The 19,832-nt window shown below is 42.8% G+C and overlaps 1 protein-coding gene across 2 annotated transcripts in view; it reads left to right on the top strand.

Moving 5' to 3' along the window:
- Positions 1–19,832, top strand: part of PROSER1 (proline and serine rich 1) — a 27,060-nt gene extending 7,228 nt beyond the window's left edge. The window contains exons 7-16 of one of the 2 annotated variants that reach the window (XM_069969945.1): positions 2,047–2,140; positions 2,449–2,559; positions 3,388–3,468; positions 3,553–3,631; positions 9,442–9,585; positions 11,589–11,678; positions 11,758–11,802; positions 14,793–16,422; positions 16,720–16,843; positions 17,965–19,832. In XM_069969945.1, the coding sequence (XP_069826046.1) occupies positions 2,047–2,140; positions 2,449–2,559; positions 3,388–3,468; positions 3,553–3,631; positions 9,442–9,585; positions 11,589–11,678; positions 11,758–11,802; positions 14,793–16,422; positions 16,720–16,843; positions 17,965–18,087 (2,521 nt within the window). In that variant the 3' untranslated portion in view covers positions 18,088–19,832. The remainder of the gene's footprint in view (positions 1–2,046; positions 2,141–2,448; positions 2,560–3,387; positions 3,469–3,552; positions 3,632–9,441; positions 9,586–11,588; positions 11,679–11,757; positions 11,803–14,792; positions 16,423–16,719; positions 16,844–17,964) is intronic. The other variant, XM_069969947.1, reaches the window with a different exon arrangement.

Genomic DNA, 19,832 nt, shown 5'->3' with positions numbered 1-19,832 from the left:
TCTGTATACTACACCACACAGGACGCGGCCTCTGTATACTACACCACACAGGACGCGGCCTCTGTATACTACACCACACAGGACACGGCCTCTGTATACTACACCACACAGGACGCGGCCTCTGTATACTACACCACACAGGACGCGGCCTCTATATACTACACCACACAGGACGCGGCCTCTATATACTACACCACACAGGACGCGGCCTCTATATACTAAACACAGGAGAGCTGACAGATCCTGTATACTACACCACACAGGGCATCTCCTCCTCTATTTTACACCACACAGGAGACCTAGCCAGAATCCTGCTCCACACTTATGATGGGCAACACCCCGATACAGCTGTATGCGGATGAATACCTGGCCTTGGTTTTCCCTTGTCATTACGTTGACTTATAGGGCCACTTAATATGGTGGTTTTGGTGGTTCCCTTACAGGAGCCAACACCTGGCTGGGTCCTTCTCGGAAGGATATCTGGCTAGTCCTGTGTTTTGAGACTCTTAAAAAAGGCTCCACGGGCTCTTCTTTTGCATACACAGGAGATCTGACAGATCCTCTATACTACACAATACAATAAGGCTGACAAGTGCTGCAGGATATTAGACATTGGTGATATACCCAGATTATATAACATCACTTTGCTATTTGGGTGTCTGATCTCTCATCTGGTACACTATTTGACCACTACCTTGGTGACCTTTGCTGTTCTTATCATTCACAGTTGCATTAACTCATCCATATAATACTCCTGATGATAGTAGTGACGGAGGAGGGAAATCATGTCACCTAAGGGATTATTATAAGGATTATCTAAGCATTCTTGCATCTTAAAGCATCAGATGACTATTAGCTGGGGGACAAGGACAACAAACAGAAATGCCATTAGGTGTTTTGTTGTTTTCAGACTCGTCCTGTATAATTGCAGCGCTGTCCGCAGAGATCGCGGTCTGTGCTCCTGGGGGATTTTCAGCCTCTTATCTAATGATACCTACAAGTAGTGGAATAATTTACTGTTCATTCCAGCTTCCTGCTGTGCACATGTTCAGCTCATTCTGTATATACCAGTCTTTCCAGTGTTTTAATACAGTATATTCTGATAGGACAAGTGACCTTTATATCCCCATGTGCATGGTGTGCTCAAGACTGCCACCATGACCTGCACTCTATACACTCTCTATAGGGGCTGCCAAACATTTCTAGTGCTCAGTGGGCCCATAGAGAATGAGAGGAGTGCAAGCTGCAGTAGCCTTGCTGAGTACTCAATTCATTGCAGTGATGATTGCTTCCCCATTGTCAGCATTCGTGGTTGGACCCTGCTATCCCCTACCCAAGGAAAGCTGAAATGCGTATACCCCCTTATTGGTTAGAATTGTGGTATAATGTTGATTTGCAAGATCAAAAAATGGCTTAAAGGGACTGTCCAAACTTAGTAAAACATGGCCATTTTCTTCCAGAAACAGCACCACTCTTTCCTTCTGTCTGGGTGTGGACTTTGATGCTCGGTGGTGCTGTTTTTGCAAGAAAGTAGCTTTGTGGGTTTTTTTTTTTTTCATCTTGGACAATCCCATTTAACGTTTAAGTAGTACATTTTGTGTAAAACCGTATTTTAGATTTCTTCCTGAAGTCTTTGTACAAGTGATAAGTGATCATGTGAGATTTCTTTGATCCGGTGACATCTTCTCCAGAGATGCCATCAGTTTCTCTTAACGCCATCACTCTGCCGCTGCTAATTCAGTTCCCGTTCATCCCAGTATACTGTTATGTAACGCTTCCTATACAGTGACATGATACTTTATACAGGCAAATGCTTTAGGGTAAATTCACACGGGCGGATTCGCCGGGAGTCTCAGGCACGAAATCTGCAGCTAATCCGCAATACACGTATAAATAATAATAATAAGAATAATACGTGTATTGCGGATTAGCTGCGGATTTCGTGTGTGAGACTCCTGGCGGATCCGCCCTTGTGAATTTACCCTTAGAATTGATCCAACATGCTTCCTTGGCTAAGCGATACTCACACATTTTTATTCTTTCCAGGAATATACAGGACGCATCAAATTATAAACCGATTGAAGAACTTTTTAAAATAAACTTATCTGAGAAAAAACGCTGCAGACGAATCCTGGAACAGGTATCTATGTAACATAGCCACCCCTGCTACAAAATATTAAATCATTTGCGCTCCTAAGTTAAGAGCCACATATATTTTTTATTACCTGTAAAATAAAGAGGGTGTAAACAATGGACAGTGACCTGACCCGCAGTGTCTGGCCACCAGCAGCTGCCAATAGAGGGAGGATGGGATATTTCTATAGATTGTGCTTAAAGTGTACCTGTCATAAATAAAAGACTTTTGACGTGTCACAGGGACAAATAAGAATTGTGTGGTGCCTCATGCAGTAGGTGACCATCACAGCTCTCATGCTTTCTTTCTTCTAGGCTACAAAGAGAGGCTGCAAAGCCCCCAATGCTATGATTTCTTCATGTGGGATGATTCCTGGGAATCCGTACCCTAAGGGAAGGCCAAGTCGCTCTCACGGAATATTTCCTGTAAGCAGAATGTGACTAGTTATTTCTGTAGACATGTTCCTGTACACTTCCACCTATGATAACATCTCTACAACACCTCCAACCTCCAGTGCATAGCTAGAAAGTAATATGAGAAATGTTGCAGGGCCGACTTGCAATGTTTGGACGGTCCCGTCAACAAACAAAGCGACTTTCCTTGCTCACTGGCCATTGAAATCCTGTTGAGAATTGCAAATGAAGTCTGCCCCATACGCCCTCCTGCCATCTGATGGCATCACATAGCCATAAAGAGATGGTACAGGTAGAGGTCCACTTATGCTACAAAGCGGGAGTCATAGGCATTGATCAGCAGAATAGTATACTATTACATTGGGGATGACATGAGTTATAGTATCAAAGAACAATTGTTTATTTGAACAAAGCTTTTTGCCGGTGTCCTTCTTTCATCAGGTGCATACAAAATAGCAGTACTTTAGGTACATTTATAGCAAAAGAAAGGAGCCCACGGAAATCTCAATTGGCATTTGAAAATGCCTTGGAACCCTTACTGTGGACAGTGATTTCCAGGCCTTTTCAAATGTATAGGAATTATCCTCATAGGGAAACAGTACACACAGAGCTCATAATATAATTTGGGGTTATCCAGGCTTAAAAAAACAAGGCTACTTTCTTCCAGAAAAAGCACCACTCCTTTCCTCAGTTTGGGTGTGGTTTTTGCAGCCCAGTTCCATTGAAGTGAATCAAGCTAAATTGTAATACCACACACAACCTGAGACAGGGGTGGTGCTGTTCCTGTAAAAAAAGAAGCTGTGCTTTCTCTACTCCTGAAATTAATATATATTTTTTAAGGGAACCCCAATAAAGAAAGAAGGAGACGAGACTAATGAAGGAAAAGGCATTGCTGCCAGGATTCTTGGGCCATGCAAACCGGTATGTATTAGGACTTTTATTTTAAATCTATTTGTATTATAGGGAAATTTATCTTTATCATAAACCTGTCTTGTTTCCCCACAGCCGCCCTCTACATATAATCCACATAGGCCAGTGCCATATCCAATTCCACCGTGCCGACCCCACCCGACTATTGCACCAAGTAAGAGGACGATTGTTTTGTATACTGGAGTGCAGAAATGAATCTGGGTGTATTTATTGTGCTAACAGTAATGCTACCACAGCATATATTCTCCATTAATCTCTATTGATATGTGAATTATTGCAATCTATTATCTCTTCTGATCAATAACAATAACTCTAAGCATGTTGCTTAGGCCTTTGACTCATTGCCTTCCTCTTCTCCTCTTGTCACTTTTTCCATGATCTAGCGTCTGCTCCTCTCATATGTCGTTGCGCCTCTTGCTGCATGCTCTTCTTACGTTGCTGTTGATGTTGGGTCATGTTGCCAAGTATATACTGTGCTTCCTTTCTCACCCTTGTCTTACCTTGACAACCCCTTGAGGTCTCATCCCTTTGTTCAGTGGTTACCACTGATGGGGGGATGTAGTGTTACAGGGCGGCTGTTTAGATGAATGGCTGTCTATGTAATCCATACACAAGCTTTGTCTGCAAGAGTAAGAACCGCAGGTCTTTATCTACTCTTTGGTCTGGTTGGCTGGTTTTGTTATGTCCTCAGCTAACGTTTACTGGGGTCATAGTCATCAGGTAAGTATGGGGATGGAATTCCTCCTTAACTAGATTCTTTTTTTTCTTTGCCACTAATATGACTTCCTTCTGTATCTATAGCTTTAGGCTGGGTTCACACCAGAACACTGTTTTGCATCCATATTCTGGCCACATGTTCAGGCCCAACCATGAATCAGCTGTCAGATCAAAGTATCAGACCCTCAGCTGGGCTAGAATTTTGTGGTCCTAAAAATGCATTTGTATCAGTAGCACGCTAGTGTGAGCCCAGCCATATTGCTCCAGTTCTTATTTCTATTCTGCTTATTACGTTGTAGAGAGACCAGCACTAGGTGGCAGGGGTAATTCTCTGGGCCAAACATGGTTTAATTTCTTATAATTTTTTAATAGTCATCTGGCATGACCACTAACCTTGGGTCACCTGTAGTCCAGTGCTGGGGACAGGACCATTGAGGCCACTAACCTTGGGACACCTGTAGTCCAGTGCTGGGGGCAGGACCAGTGAGGCCACTAACCTTGGGTTACCTGTAGCCCAGTGCTGGGGACAGGACCAGTGAGGCCACTAACCTTTGGTCACCTGTAGCCCAGTGCTGGGGACAGGACCAGTGAGGCCACTAACCTTGGGTTACCTGTAGCCCAGTGCTGGGGACAGGACCAGTGAGGCCACTAACCTTGGGTCACCTGTAGCCCAGTGCTGGGGACAGGACCAGTGAGGCCACTAACCTTGGGTCCCCTGTAGCCCAGTGCTGGGGACAGGACCAGTGAGGCCATTAACGTTGGTCACCTGTAGCCCAGTGCTGGGGAAGCGACTGATGATTAGATTTGCTTTCTCTGTAAAACTTCCCACCTTGCTGCTGGTTTTATTTATTTTTTATTGCTATTGTCTTGGTCTATTGCTTAGTCTCCATAAAAGCCTCCTCTGCTTTAGTATCCATTCTAATTTCTGCTTATACCATGTCGGTAGTGAAGCTCTTTAGGCATTACTCTTTTCCATATCGACGTCTGACAACCTGGTGAGGTTGCTAAGGACATTGTGCTTAGCAACCAGTCTGTCTAGCTGAACATTTAGGTCTTTAGTGCAAAACACAATGGGACAAGACTCTATCACTGGACTTAATAGTAAAATACTTTTTTTTTTCTATACTATTCTGCTGTTCTTCAGGTACATCATGTATCATACAGAGCTCATATAATGCAGCAGTGCCCAGGAGGAGGATGTAGCCATGAGTCCAGTGTGGATTATGCTTGGGAGCCCTTGTACCACTGTGCGTTCTGTTCCTGTCCTTCTATATATACAGTGCTGGGCTGAGCTTATATACAGCTATATGAGATTATTTAGTGAACCCTGAGGGAGGCCGCCGCTAGTTTATTTCTGTGGTTTTGCAAGACAAGTTATGGTTAGAAGGTGAGGGGATGTAAGCAAGATCCCCGACATATGTTAGGCAGTACTCGTCTTCTCCACTAGGATGACTTTAAAAATACTTATAGGAAAATAAGGTTCCATGTAGTGTACAAATCCATGTCTAATGAATAAGGCCAAGGTCACACATCAGCATAATATGGTATACATTGTTTTCTGTCAACTCTTTTAACACTCTTTTGAGTCCGTGCAATTGCAGACAGACTTCCATAGTCCTGTCCATAGTTGTGAATCTGCAATTACAGAGAACATTATTGATATGTGACAATGGGGCTTAAAGGAGAAGTCTGTCAAATGTTTTTTTTAAAGTTATAATATAATGTATATACTGTGTGTATATCTTACACGGCGCTGTACTACATAGGCAATTAGTGTGCTGCTTTTGATGCACAGTGGGGATACCCGTAGTTTCCCGTGTGATAATTAATACAAAGAAAAATAAAGAGATTTGCATCTAGCGCACCTAAATAAAACTCATCAGAAGGTCATTACTCACGATATCTTTTTCATCTGCTTTTACTCTTGGTGATGAGGTGTTTGTAATCCTTCCGATTTGGAGTTCCAACAGGGTGAGTATAGTCCACGCTGGGAGTACGCCCCGGCCGGTGGCGTGTTCTCAACCAGCTAGCTAGTGTTCCGGTAAGGGTTTGCTGTGACGTCACAGAGTTTGTTAAGGAGCAAGGTGAGGACCAAACTTTCTCCTACTAGTTTCAGCGTTACCAACGCCTTCCTCAGGGATCCCTGAGGAAGGCGTTGGTAACGCTGAAACTAGTAGGAGAAAGTTTGGTCCTCACCTTGCTCCTTAACAAACTCTGTGACGTCACAGTAAACCCTTACCGGAACACTAGCTAGCTGGTTGAGAACACGCCACCGGCCGGGGCGTACTCCCAGCGTGGACTATACTCACCCTGTTGGAACTCCAAATCGGAAGGATTACAAACACCTCATCACCAAGAGTAAAAGCAGATGAAAAAGATATCGTGAGTAATGACCTTCTGATGAGTTTTATTTAGGTGCGCTAGATGCAAATCTCTTTATTTTTCTTAGTTTTTTTTTAAGTATTGTATTCCCCCCCCCCCCCCCCCCAAAAAAAAAAAAAAAGTTATACAAATCACCAATATACACTTATTACAGGAAATGCTTATAAAGTGCCTTTTCCCTGCACTTACTACTGCATCAAGGCTTCACTTTCTGGATAACATGATGATGTCACGACCCGACTCCCAGCACTGTGCGGGGTGTGGCTGCTGGAGAGGATGATGGCAGGGGGACACTGAGGGACACAGGACACTGGAGGGACACTGAGCATCCCTCTGCCATCATCCTCTCCAGCAGCCACAGCCCGCACAGCTCTGGGAGTCGGGTCGTGACATCACCATGTTATCCAGGAAGTGACATCACCATGTTATCCAGGAAGTGAAGCCTTGATGCAGTAGTAACTGCAGGAAAAAAAAAACCCTTTTAGAAGCATTTCCTGTAATAAGTGTATATTGGTGATTTGTATAACTTTCGGGGGCAATATAATACTTTAATGAAAATAGAAAATATTCGCCGGACTTCTCCTTTAAGTCATTTACACTGTGTTTCACCCAGGTAAATGTTGACCACCTTCTCCAGAGGTAGCTATATCTTGGTTTTTATGGCTTTATATTATAGTTTAAGGCATTCATAGGATATAAGGAAAAAGGTATCCCCCCCCCCCTCCCCCCATAATGGTGCAAGAGGATAGAAATACATTTTGGGAAACTTTGCAGCAGTTGGGGGTGGGGTCTTAAAGTGACACTGTAACCCCCTTTTTGCATTCTGACATCTCTACACAGGTGTAATGGGTAAATTTAAGTTTTCATAAGTTTTCATACCTTATTTTATATCATACGTCATGGTGCTTGTTCAAGTAAAAAGTGATCTTTTATCAACTGCAGATTGTGTTAAGCCACCGTTGGACCCCTGAGGAAGTCCGGTAGTGCGGACGGAACGCGTGGGGCTCCTCTTATTGACACCCCGTTGTGTCACTGTTCATTTCTTGGTTAGGTGGTAACTATCTATTGTTTGGGTATCACTGTATTATCTGCCTATTCATTTCATTGTTGCTTGTATTAGTTTTGATATCCTATTTTTTATGGCAATATATTTTTTTCACTTTTGAAGGGTTATTTACCTTTTTTATTTTGAACAGGATACATTATAATCCTTTTACGGGGTGTCAAGGTGGATGACACCTTACGTGGTGTCTCCACGTTTGGTGTGCTTTTTAAGTGTTTTTAATCTTTTTGGATCTATGAGTATTATTTATATCTCTTTTTGTACCTGTGGAATAAAGTACTGTTATTTTTGAGCTTATTCTATGACTTGTGGTGTGCTTACTTACCATATGGCATATACTTTTCTTTGCTTTTTCTGGTATACCGTTGGCCCCCTTGACGCCCATTGGCAGCCGGCCTAGAGGGGGTGGGGCCTAGAACTTTAGACCAGCCTGTTCCAATGGGCGGTGAGGGGGCGGGGCCAACAGTGATGTTGTGGGTAGGGCGTAGTGGCGCTAAAGCCGCGAGGCCCCGCCCACTTAACACAATCTGCAGTTGGTAAAAGATCACTTTATACTTGAACAAGCACCATGATGTATGATCTAAAATAAGGTATGAAAACTGCTAAATTTACCCTTTACACCTGTGTAGAGATGTCAGAATGCAAAAAGAAGGTGACAGTGTCACTTTAAGCTTAATTTTCAGTATTTGCTGAAAAATAATTCTTTTTTTTTTTTATTTTAAACTTTGTCCCAAACCACCAATTCCTGTTTTCTGTATTCCAAAAGGCTGGGTTCAAAATGCGTTTTTGCTGTAAACTGTGGCCAACCACATGGTTTTTAATAGTGGAAAAACACAAACGCATCAGTTTTTCACCCGTTTTTTAATCCATTTTTTCCATTAAACTGATCCGTTAGGCTTAAATGGCGTGACAAATCAGGGGCCATAGCATAGTGAAGTCACAATTTGCTACCCCCACTCCACAGAATCCTATATTATCTAGAACATAAATTATTTACGGAGTGTCAACCTTATGTAGGCCGCCATCTCCATTTGAAAGGGACCAAAATTACCGTCTTATAGGGAAGATTTTCTGACTTCCTAGAATTTGGGTATTTTTCCCGATTTTTACATTGGCTATACTGAGTATAGGCCACCAATCGGTGTCTGATCGGTAGGGGGCTGACACCCAGCGCCTTGCCGATCAGTGTTGCAGGAGAGCTGTGGCGCCAGCATATACATGACCAATCAACCAGGAAATAGATGGGGTCATACATTGTGTAGTGGCCTAACCAGACTACTGCAGCTCAGTGAATGGGAGCTGCAGTAACCTGGCACTTTAGGGAGTATAGCGCCATCTGCTTCCTGTCCTATTGTTTGTCTGCACCCGCCGATCAGACATTGATTAGCTTGATTAACAATATCGGTTATAACATCAGTGACGAGGTGAAAAAAAGCTAGAGAACATTCTTTTTGATAGGACCAACGAAGCTCAGGTTGTAAGAGAAGTCAAAAGTACTTATTCGGATTATCTGGTCAGTCGTTATAATAGCATTATTTATCATTTTTGCCTCGTGACGAAGTATAAACTGCATGTTCCCGCCATCATGGTGAACCCCCTTCTGCATGCTCCTTCTATGTCACATGATAGGACAACGAGGCAGGGGGAAGGCAATTCTCCATCAGTCCATTGTCGGAAACTTGATGCAAAGCTGTATGGGTAAATTCTAAATTACCAAGTCCAAACTTTACTGTATGGAATGCAGAGCGTTGTAACTTGTGTCGGGGCTCTGTTTTTGTTTTTCTTGCTTTTCTATTTTTTAGATTGCTATGGGAAGAATGTGACGGTAAAGAAGGAGCAGTCAAACTTAAATACCTCTGGAGAAGGTCAAAGTTTATCTGAAGGGGGAGGGTCAACAAGCCTTAGTACCACTTGTCGCGATTGGGCTAAGACAAACGAGAATAACAGTAACTAAATTTATTCTGTTTTTCTGCAAATGATCATTTTTTGCGCAGCGCCACCTGCTGACAATCACTTCATGTTCAAGGAAAGTAGATAAATGTAAACTTTGGAACGGAACATCAGCGAGCCTTTTTTTTTTTTTTTTTTTTTTGCTTGTTTAATTTCTTTTCCTTTTTATTTTTCTTTATTGCTTCACTCCTTTTCATTAGTGCTACTTTAGGTGTTTGTAAGCCCTCTATCGATTTTTATATAAATTTCTTTAATTTTTTTTTAATTTTTTTATTTTATTTGTTCAATTGCAGCGATGCCCTTTGGAATTTAGTTTTATGGCTAAATTCGGAACATTTCAGTTGTTTTCCTATGATCTCATCCAAGAGATGTTGACATAACTGGCATTATTGCTTCACTTGTTTTCATTAGTGCTACTTTAGGTGTTTGTAAGCTCTCTATCGATTTTATATAATTTTTTTTTGTTGTTTGCTCAGATTTATTAAAAATTGCTGCGGTGCCCTTTGGAATTTAGTTTTATGGCTAAATTAGGAACTTTTTAGTTTTCCCATGATCTCATCCAAGAGATGGTGACATAACTGGCGTACCCTTCCAAGCACGAGTGTATTGTAGATTCTATATGCATTCTCTTGGAATATTTGATTGCATGCAGTTCACCAATCACATATGTTTCATCAGTCTTGTGAGTGTTAGGCGTTCTTTATCTGTATTTACTGGCATACCATACATGGTTTACAATGTGACCCAAAGGGAAATTGTGCACATTGGTCTTTGCCCATGTGGGGCTCACAAATTTAATTTTCTTTACAATCCTTTTCTTTCTTATTTTTCTCTTCTTTATGTAATATTTATGGCTTATAATTTGACCGTCATCAAGAAAACGTGTCCCATTACATCTTCATCATTGCTACCATCACATGTAAAAAGTGATTGGCAGCCCTGGGGTAGATTTACATGCGTGGATCGATCTGCGGCTGATTTTAAAGGGAATCTGTCATTAGGTTTATTTTTCCTTAAACGGGGGCAGTATAAACTAGTAACAGAAATAGTGAACAGAACGGTGTATTACTATCATTCTGTTAATCTGTTCTCCTAATGTGCTGGAGAATGGACTTCACGCCATGCCACTCTCTCCAGCTGCTGATAAATGGCTGTCTATCTGCCTGTACGTAGTATATATACACAGATATCAGCAACCAGTGGACAGAGGGAGCTGGTGCTCATGAATATCGAGTACTACTGAGCACATGCACAAAATGGAGAAGACTACTGTTTGGTGCTCAGAGTTTTCGATATTCAGGAAGGCTGCACAGATAAATGTGTGTGTATGTATGTGTGTATATGTATGTATATGTGTATATATGTATGTGTGTGTTAATAATAATTATAATAATAATATTTTTTTAATAACGCCTATTTGCAAATGTCTGTTAAATGAACATATATTTAACATTATTTTACTGACTTTTAGTGGTCCTTCCTGCTTTTTGGTTGACTGTTGCCTTTATTGCCTCTTTTCCTGTCTAGTGTACATCATGTAACAGATTTCTTGTCCCTGCTTTACACTCTAGTTTGGTATTCAGCCACTTCTTTATCCCTTCCACAGGGAGGCTCCTGTGGTTGCATTGGTTGGCATTACTGTCAAGAAGGTTTAGAGTGTACCGCAGGAAGTGGAAGTCTGTTACAGGATGTACCCTAATGTACCCTAGACAGGAAGTTTAAGTGAAGAGAGCAGATGGTTTGCTTGAGGAACAAAAGGAAAGCATAAAAGACCACAGAAAATATATGTTCATTTATTAAAAAGTTAAAAAGTAGGTTTCCACGTTGGAAAACCCCTTTAACGAAATATGTTTGCATGGATCCTTAGAGTACCCCAGTCTGCATGCCGTGTGATTTTGTGGCAGATCTGAAAGTATATACCCAACCTACGGTCACAGTTTAAATGGAAAGAAACTTGGTTAATTTGAATGTGTTGCATTGTCTGCTTTTAACTCTTCAGGTGCATACGTCAATGGTAGTCTCATTCCTAATTTACCTCCTGGAAGTTTACCTCCTGCTTATTCTGCTAATCCAGCGACCCTATCCTCGGGTAAGATTCATAGGATATACCTACCATTGCATGGCATATGAAACATGTGAAACAAATATCTGTGGTTTTTTTTTTCTAGGAGTTGAGGATCCTGCTGCTTCAGGAAAATCTACACCCAGTCAAGGTAAGGAAGGCGGACTTCAGGGTGTGTATGGTTTAAAGGGAATCTGTCAGCCCCTGGGCTGATCCTGAGGTGCTGACAGTGTAGTGCAGATGTGTGTCTGATGAGGGCCTGAAGCCAATGCCCTCAGTTGGTACACTTAGGGTATGTTCACACTGAGTAAGTACGGCGGAATTCCACAGCAGACCTCTCCACCACGCTCAGTGTCCCACTGTCGGTGAATGAAAGGGTGCGTGCTCCTCCGCAGCTGCCGCTCTCCGCTCAAAAAAGTGACGTGTCACTTCTTTAAGCAGAGAACGGTGGCTGCGGAGGAGCGTTCGCCCTCTCATTCAAAGACAGCTGGACACTGAGCATGGCGGGATTCTCCGCCGCAGAATTCCGCCGTACTTATATCCTTAGTCTGCCTGCGCAGCTCTTCTGCTCTTTGGTGTTTGCACGTTATCGCCAACAGAAGCACACAGACCGCACAGATCCTGGGCGCAGGTGCGAACTGGAAAGTAGGTGCGTGTGGCCCTTGCCAGCAATGGCGTATGCGGGCCTGAAGATGGTGTAACCAGGAAGCAAGAGGCAATCAATATTCATACCTAACAGGGAGGAGGCAGTAGTGGTGAGGCGTGCCAAAGTGCGAACGCCTCACCGCTACTCCTCTTTTTTGACACTTGCTACCAACGTATCGGGCTGGATTGTGGGCAAACTAGAGCACAGATGCCAAAAAGAAAGGTAGGACACACAATGGGGGACACACATCTGCACTACACTGTCAGCACCTCGGGACCAGCCCAGGTGCTGACAGATTCACTTTAAAGTGTCACTGTCGTGAAATTTTATTATATATATAATTTTTTTTTCTTTTGCAGAAATCAATAGTCCAGGCGATTTTAAGAAACTTTGTAATTGGGTTTATTAGCCGAAAAATGTATTTTTATCATGAAAAAGCAGTTTGAAGCTCTCCCCCCTGTCTTCATTGTTCTCCTATGGAGAGAGCTAAATAAAAGACCAAAACAGGACAACAAAGAGTTAATCTACAAATCCCTCACCCTTTATCTCCTCTGACAGTCAGCACTGACCTCTCTGAGCTCTGATTACAGCTGTCACCCAGCTCTGTGCTTGTAATCCTCTGTTATCAGCTTCCTCCTCCCCCTAGACCAGACTGGGTACGTCTGATGCAACAAGTCACAATTTCCTGATTTTTTTTGCAGTGAATGGAAAAGAGGGAGGGGGGGACCTGGGAAAAGGCTTTTTAAATGCAGATAATGGCATATTTGGCTAATAAACCCAATTACAAAGTTTCTTAAAATTGCCTGGACTATTGATTTCTGCAAAAAAAAAAAAAAAAAAAAAAAAATACAATAGTGACTCTTTAACCTCTTAAGGATGCATGGCGTACCCGTACGTCATGCACCCGTAAGAGGTGTTCAGAGCGGGGCCGCGCGGCGACCCCGCTATGAACCGCCGCGGTTCCGGGTGCCCCTTGTAGCCCGGGGCTGCGGGTATTAGCGGCCGTGCCCGCTAATACAGTAATCAGATGCAGCTGTCAAATATGACAGCTGCATCCGATTACCAGACACAGCTTATCCCTGGTGTCTAGTGGGTGAGATCGCTCCTCCTGGATGTTGTCCCGGAGGAACGATCTCCGTACCTGCCTCCGTCCAGGGACCGCTCCAAGATGGCGCCGTCCCCGACTCGGCACTCGTTTGTTTTCGGCTTCAGCAGCCGAAAGCAAACGAGTGCCGATCTCATTGATCTTTGCTGTATAAGTATACAGCAAAGATCTCAATGAGAGATCAAAGTGTATATACTAGAAGTCCCCCAGGGGGGCTTCTAGTATATGTGTAAAAAAAAAAAAAAAAAAGTATTGTTATCGCTATCGCCGCGTGCGTAATCGCCCGAACTATTAATTAATCACATTCCTGATCTCGCACGGTAAATGGCATAAGCGCAAAAAAATCCCAAAGTTGCCATATTGCGCATTTTTGGTCGCATCAAATCCAGAAAATTTTTTATAAAAAGCGATCAAAAAGTCGTGTATGCGCAATCAAGGTACCGATAGAAAGTAAATATCATGGAGCAAAAAATGACACCTCATACAGCCCCATAGACCAAAGGATAAAAGCGCTATAAGCTTGGGAATAGAGCGATTTTAGGGAACGTATATTTGTTAACAATGGTTTGAATTTTTGACTTGAGAAACATGCATAACGAGTCAGTTTTACCCCAGGGCCAATGGGGTAAACACAGTCCCCCCAAATAAAAGAAATGCGTTTTTTTGTTCAATTTCACCACACTTTTTTTGAATTTTTTTTCTGGTTTTGCAGTGTACTTTATGCAAAAATTCAGCCTGTCAGTGCAAAGTACAATTAGTGAGGGTTTCTAGGTGGAAAAATGCAAGTGCTATGGCCTTTTAAACACAAGGAGGAAAAACCGAAAACGAAAATTGGCCCCGTCCTTAAAGGGTTAATGGTTTATGTTTATGGCCACATCACCCTGCATGATTCTAAGGTTATGAGTAGTGTTAAGCGAACTTGCTGAAAGTTCAGGTTTGACAACACTTGTACCGAAACACTTGGCAATTTGACTGCAAGTGTCTGTAGAAGTTGAGTGCTGCTCTAGAAATGCCAAAAAACTTGAATACGTACTATGGCTGTATCCATTTTTTGCACATCCAACTTCTTTGGACGCCGGGAGTCAAATGCCGAGCGTTTGGGTTCGGCAACACTTGTTTGAACCCAAACTTTCAGCAAGTTTGCTCAACACTAGTGATAAGACAAACACTTCGGCAATTACATTAATGGCCGATGGAGTGGTTTTTTTTGTGTTTTTTTTTAAATTAAGCATGCCTGGTAATCTTGTGTTGATCAAACCGTTCTTCACTGTTTGCTTGATATTGGGTGCTATTGACGTTGTAGTTGCATTTTATAGTGATTAGTTGTATTTGTTTTTTCTCTTTTTTTTGTTTTTTTTTTACAAAAATGTTTTAATCTACCTTTTTATAGCTGCTGCCCCATCGAACACTCTTGCTTCTCCACATGAAAACAGTGCATCTGCTCCCCCTACACCAACTGCAACACCTGTCCCAGCCCCTACTGCTTCTCCAGCTAAATCATTAAACCCTCCGTCCACTCCTACAACTCCGCTTTCTGGAATGAACATGTCTACTCCTCTAGCTGCATTTCCTCCTGCGATGGCCTCTCCTAAACCATCAACACCCACGCCAACAGTGATTAAAAGTGCTCAGATGTCCTCTAGTGCTTCTGTGCCAACGGTCAGCACACCGTCAACGTCAAGCCCCTCATTATTCTCCGGTCTTCCACCTGCATCCATTCCAACACAACCAAGTTCCTCCACATCCTGTGCTAATCCTGGGCCAAGTGATGCAATGTCATCCTTGCCACTCCCGGGACTTCCATTTTCCGCCACGTCTTCTACAACCACTGTAAGCAATGCTATGATGCCGTCTATATTTGCCGGTCTGCCGCTGCCGCTTAATCCTGCTTTTCAGGGCATGGCTAGCCCGTCTCTGTCCGATATTGCTGGAGCTGCTGGACAAATAGGTAATCCTTTGCTATCTGTTTTAAAAGGATTTTTAAATGATCCAACAGGGTTGATGAATTCGCCTTCAATGCCTTCGGTGCCTGGGTCTGGACTGTTGCCGCTATCAAGTATTCCAAATGCAGAATCGGTCTCGGCAATAAATAAGTCTTTTACTCCTCCATGTTCAACCCCCACACCTCAGAGAACCGGCACTCCAGGAACGTCTATATTCTCAGGCTCCCCCTCACCTTCATTATCAAATCCCATCACATCTGCTGCATTACTAGGACAGCCTCTGTTGTCTACTCCTTCTCCTCTTAGTTGTGCATCCATACTTCCACAAGCCCAGAATACATCCACTTCCATGTCAGAACAAACGCTTTCATCGTCACCATCTACAACCAATATCATGACCAAAAATGAACCAGCCAGTCCATCACCTTCTGCTTTCAAGGGTCCATCACGTTCAGTAACACCTTCTCATGGCTCTCTAGGGTTACCACCAGTACTAGGCCATGTTTTCCCATCAGGGCCAAGCTTGTCTAATTCAATGAACCCAGGATTGTCAGGGCTTTCCTCTCTCAATGGAAATCTAGGCAGCCCGAATCTGTCCTCATTAGCTTTGGGCTCCTCTGCAGGAATTCCGCCAGTGTTTCCAGCTTTTCCATCATTATCCAATGGATCTCCATTTGCCGGTAGCCCGATTCCAATGCTAACATCTGCCAGCTCTGTTGCTACTGCAACTCCACCTTTAACATCGTCTGTGTTCCCTGGCCTCTCGGCATCTTCTGCAGCTGCAGTTTCCCAGTTTCCATTGAACCTATCCACTGCAGTCCCTTCACTGTTTCCTGTACCACAGGGGCCCTTGGTCCCATCAAATCCATCTTTTCCTGGATTCCCAGTCTCTAGCACCCCCCCACTCAGCTCCTCTCTGCAAGCTCTTCCATCCTTCCCTGGACTCCAGCCTCCCTCCACATTGTCAGGAGTTCCTCCGGTGCCATCGGCCTCTGCTCCATCTCCAGCATCCGTTCTACCAGGATTCGCCTCAGCTTTCAGTTCTAACTTCAACTCTGCCCTTGTGGCACAAGCCGGGTTAGTAATACTGTAGTTTTATTATATTCTGTATTTGACTTGATTGATGTCAACACTTAAATATCATTGAGTAGACATTCCTATCGGTCGGGGTGGGGTGGGGGTGGAAATGTAATACCACACATAGCCTTAGGACAGAATTGGTGCTGTTTTTGCATGAAGGTAGCTGTTATTTTTCTAATCCCTGGATAACCCCTTTAAGCCACTGTCATAGGAATCTGTTAGTGTCTTCTTTCCTTCCCATTGAAATAATTATTGTTTAGTAACTCCTAATGGTTGTTTGTTTTGTTCCCATAGGCCCTCAGCTTTTCCTCTTCTTTCTCTCTCTGGTCTTCCTGGATTCCCACAGAGTCCTTCTCAGTCATTGCAAGGCCTCCAGCAGAGCGCAGCAGCAGCCGCGGCACAGTCCGCACTATTACAGGCAAGGCTCTGGGTATATTCCTTACAGGGGATATTCATGTATATTCTGATTCACAAATAAAGCTGTTCTTCCCTCCTGTATCCAATAGATGCTATTTGCTTTAGGTTTTAAAAACGTATAGAAAGAAATTCTTCATAATCTGCAAAGATCTATAACAAGTGGAGCTGGTTTAGTAGCATTTTGGCATAGTAGGAAAGATTTATACATATTGGGGGAGATTTATCAAACATGGTGTAAAGTGAAACTGGCTCAGTTGCCCCCGGCAACCAATCAGATTCCACCTTTCATGCCTCACAGACTCTTTGGAAAATGAAAGGTGGAATCTGATTGGTTGCTAGGGGCAACTGAGCCAGTTTAGCTTTAGCTCCCATAAACTCCCATTATGAGAGGAAGGCTAACGGCATTCCGCGGTGGACAATTCCGCTGCGGAATTCCGCTAGTTTTGCTACGTGTGAACAAGGCCTTACACAGATTCTATGAAAAATGAAAGGTGGAATCTGATTGGTTGCTAGGGGCAACTAAGACAATTCTACTTTACACCAGTTTGATAAATCTTCCCCTATGTTTGATAAATCTCCCCCATTGCATACATTTAGTAACATAGCCAAGGAACAAGACTTTGCTCATCCTTTGGCTCATTGCTGGGTCGGTTACACAGGACCGACATGGACAGATATGAATCAGACCTAATGACCCTATTAGGGCAATTATGCACCAAACAGGTCAATGATCTACACATGTTATAGGGCCCTTAAATGGGCAATGTCGTGAAAAAACATGGACTTATCAAAAATTTACATCGTTGGGGGTCTTGCTGTTGAGACCCCTACCAATCAGGAGATTGAGTACATTCAGTACCTTTCACTCCCCGGCTTGCAATGATCTCTATCCAGGGGCTTCATTATACGTCTATGGGACATTGTAAGGCAACAAAAGACAACCCATAGACTCTTGTTCATGAAAATAGAAGAGTTTTAAACCATCTCCAGATGGTTCATAACTGGCTGCTCATGCTTCTTCTTAGCCCTTTGCGCATGTATTGTCTCACTCTGCAATTTAACTACTTTAAGAGTCGCTGTGTCATTGAGCGTGCCTTTAATTCTCATTGTCTTTTTCTCCAGGCACATTCAGTGTCCGCCCTGGAAGGATTCTCAGCGCAGGCAGACTCTTTTGCCGGTTTTCCCACAGGACCTGGCACTCCCTTTCCACTCCAGCCTGGATTACCCCAGCGCGGCTGGCAATAATCGGACATTCTCTTAGTCTACAACACTTTTAGCGAGGTTCTTCTGTGTCACTGTCCCCTTTTTAGGTTCTGTTTTTTTTTTTTTTTTTTTAGCTTTTTAAACAAGACTAGTGTCTGAGGATTTTATATTGTAACGGGTAGGCATTAACTGACACAGGTATCGCCACAATATTAACTATGGGTCTAAATTATTTTTAAGTCTTTTAGTAATTTTTATATTCTTTTAGTGGATGAAATGTAGTATACCTCACACCTTTTCCGGTGAGTTTTAATAATAGCGCATGTAATTTACCGCATAATGATGTGAAGAAAAAAGAAAAGATCACAGAAATGTAACCGGTTTGACCCTATTTTTTAAAGCCGATGTGTATATAGTCAGTGCATTGTATTTAGGAGATGAGTTTACAGATATCTTCATAGGACTGTTGGGCATTTGCACCATATTACCAGTCTGTCCTAGCCGAGTAAGAGGCTATGTTACTATGGCCGACCTCTTTGTATCTGGATAACACTAGAGCTGGCCATATGCATAAGATGACTGGGGGCTATCTTCCATCAATTCCACCAGGAAATCTACATTGGGTTGGTTGAACAACCATCAAATTGGATTTTTCGGACAGGAATAGGTGGGCTTAGGATTTAGAGAGGTTCATAGGCCACTTATTTTTTTGAAAGAAGTCATCAGGGGTGATCTACCAGTCACATCTGACCGCCAATCCAGCCAACAACTTTATCTATGGCCAGTTTCGCATAGGTTGATATAAAATTTGACGTGTACTTACTTTAGATAGTGACTTTATCTCCATGACCCTATTATCAAGTGATGTCAACAATGGGGATCATTTTACACCCTAGAGGAAGTCTTGGCGTATACCATGTGGTCTGGTTGTCCACCAAGAGGAATTGCTAAGGGGGAGGGAAGTCGGCTAGTAGAAAGCATACTCAATAACTTCTACAGTAAGTATAGGGATTGTTTAGGCATCAGACCAGTTGCAGTTTTATCATGCAGCTTAAAGCGGACCCGTGAACAACTAAACAGAGGTAAACATAAGCCCATGGCTGGATAGGGCTTCTTATTGGGATTCTAAGAATACTTGTATTACCTCTCTAGTCCTTTCTAGGGCCGAGATAGAAGCATTTTTGTTAGTACGTAAATGAGGCTTAAGTGCCAAGGGGGCGTGTCTCAAAGCCCAGGGTTAGCCAGCCCTTGTCATCTTATTTATCACCTTTATGCCTGCTGTCAATCAAATGGTTGGGGGTGGGTTAAGGGGAATGCAAACATATTAGCCTCTTTTACATATTAAAGAACGCTTATATCTCTGCACTAGAAAGGGCTATAGACATAATAAAGGTATGCCCAGATTCCTGATGAGAAGCCCTATCTAGCCATTTGCATTGTTAAATTTTAATCGGATATATTTTTATAAAAGTTTTTCAGAAAAGCAACATTACAGTCCCTATACTTACAGAAACGTTTTGTTGCAGGGTTACTGCGACGATATGTTTCTTCTTTCATATCAATTGGTTAGAAAGATATATATAGATTTGTAATTTACTTCTACTTAATCTTCAGTCTTTCAGTGCTTATCAGCTGCTGTATGTCCTGCAGGAAGTGGTGTATTTTTTTTCCAGTCTGACACAGTGCTGTATGTCGCCACCTCTGTCCATGTCAGAAACTGTCCAGAGCAGTAGAGGTTTTCTATAAGGATATGCTACTGATATGGACAGAGGTGGCAGCAGAGAGCA

This window comes from Dendropsophus ebraccatus, chromosome 5 (genome assembly GCF_027789765.1).
Source record: "Dendropsophus ebraccatus isolate aDenEbr1 chromosome 5, aDenEbr1.pat, whole genome shotgun sequence".
Lineage (NCBI taxonomy): Eukaryota > Metazoa > Chordata > Amphibia > Anura > Hylidae > Dendropsophus > Dendropsophus ebraccatus.
Note: the sequence above shows the minus strand (reverse complement) of the source record. Positions and strands in the feature narration are given on the sequence as shown.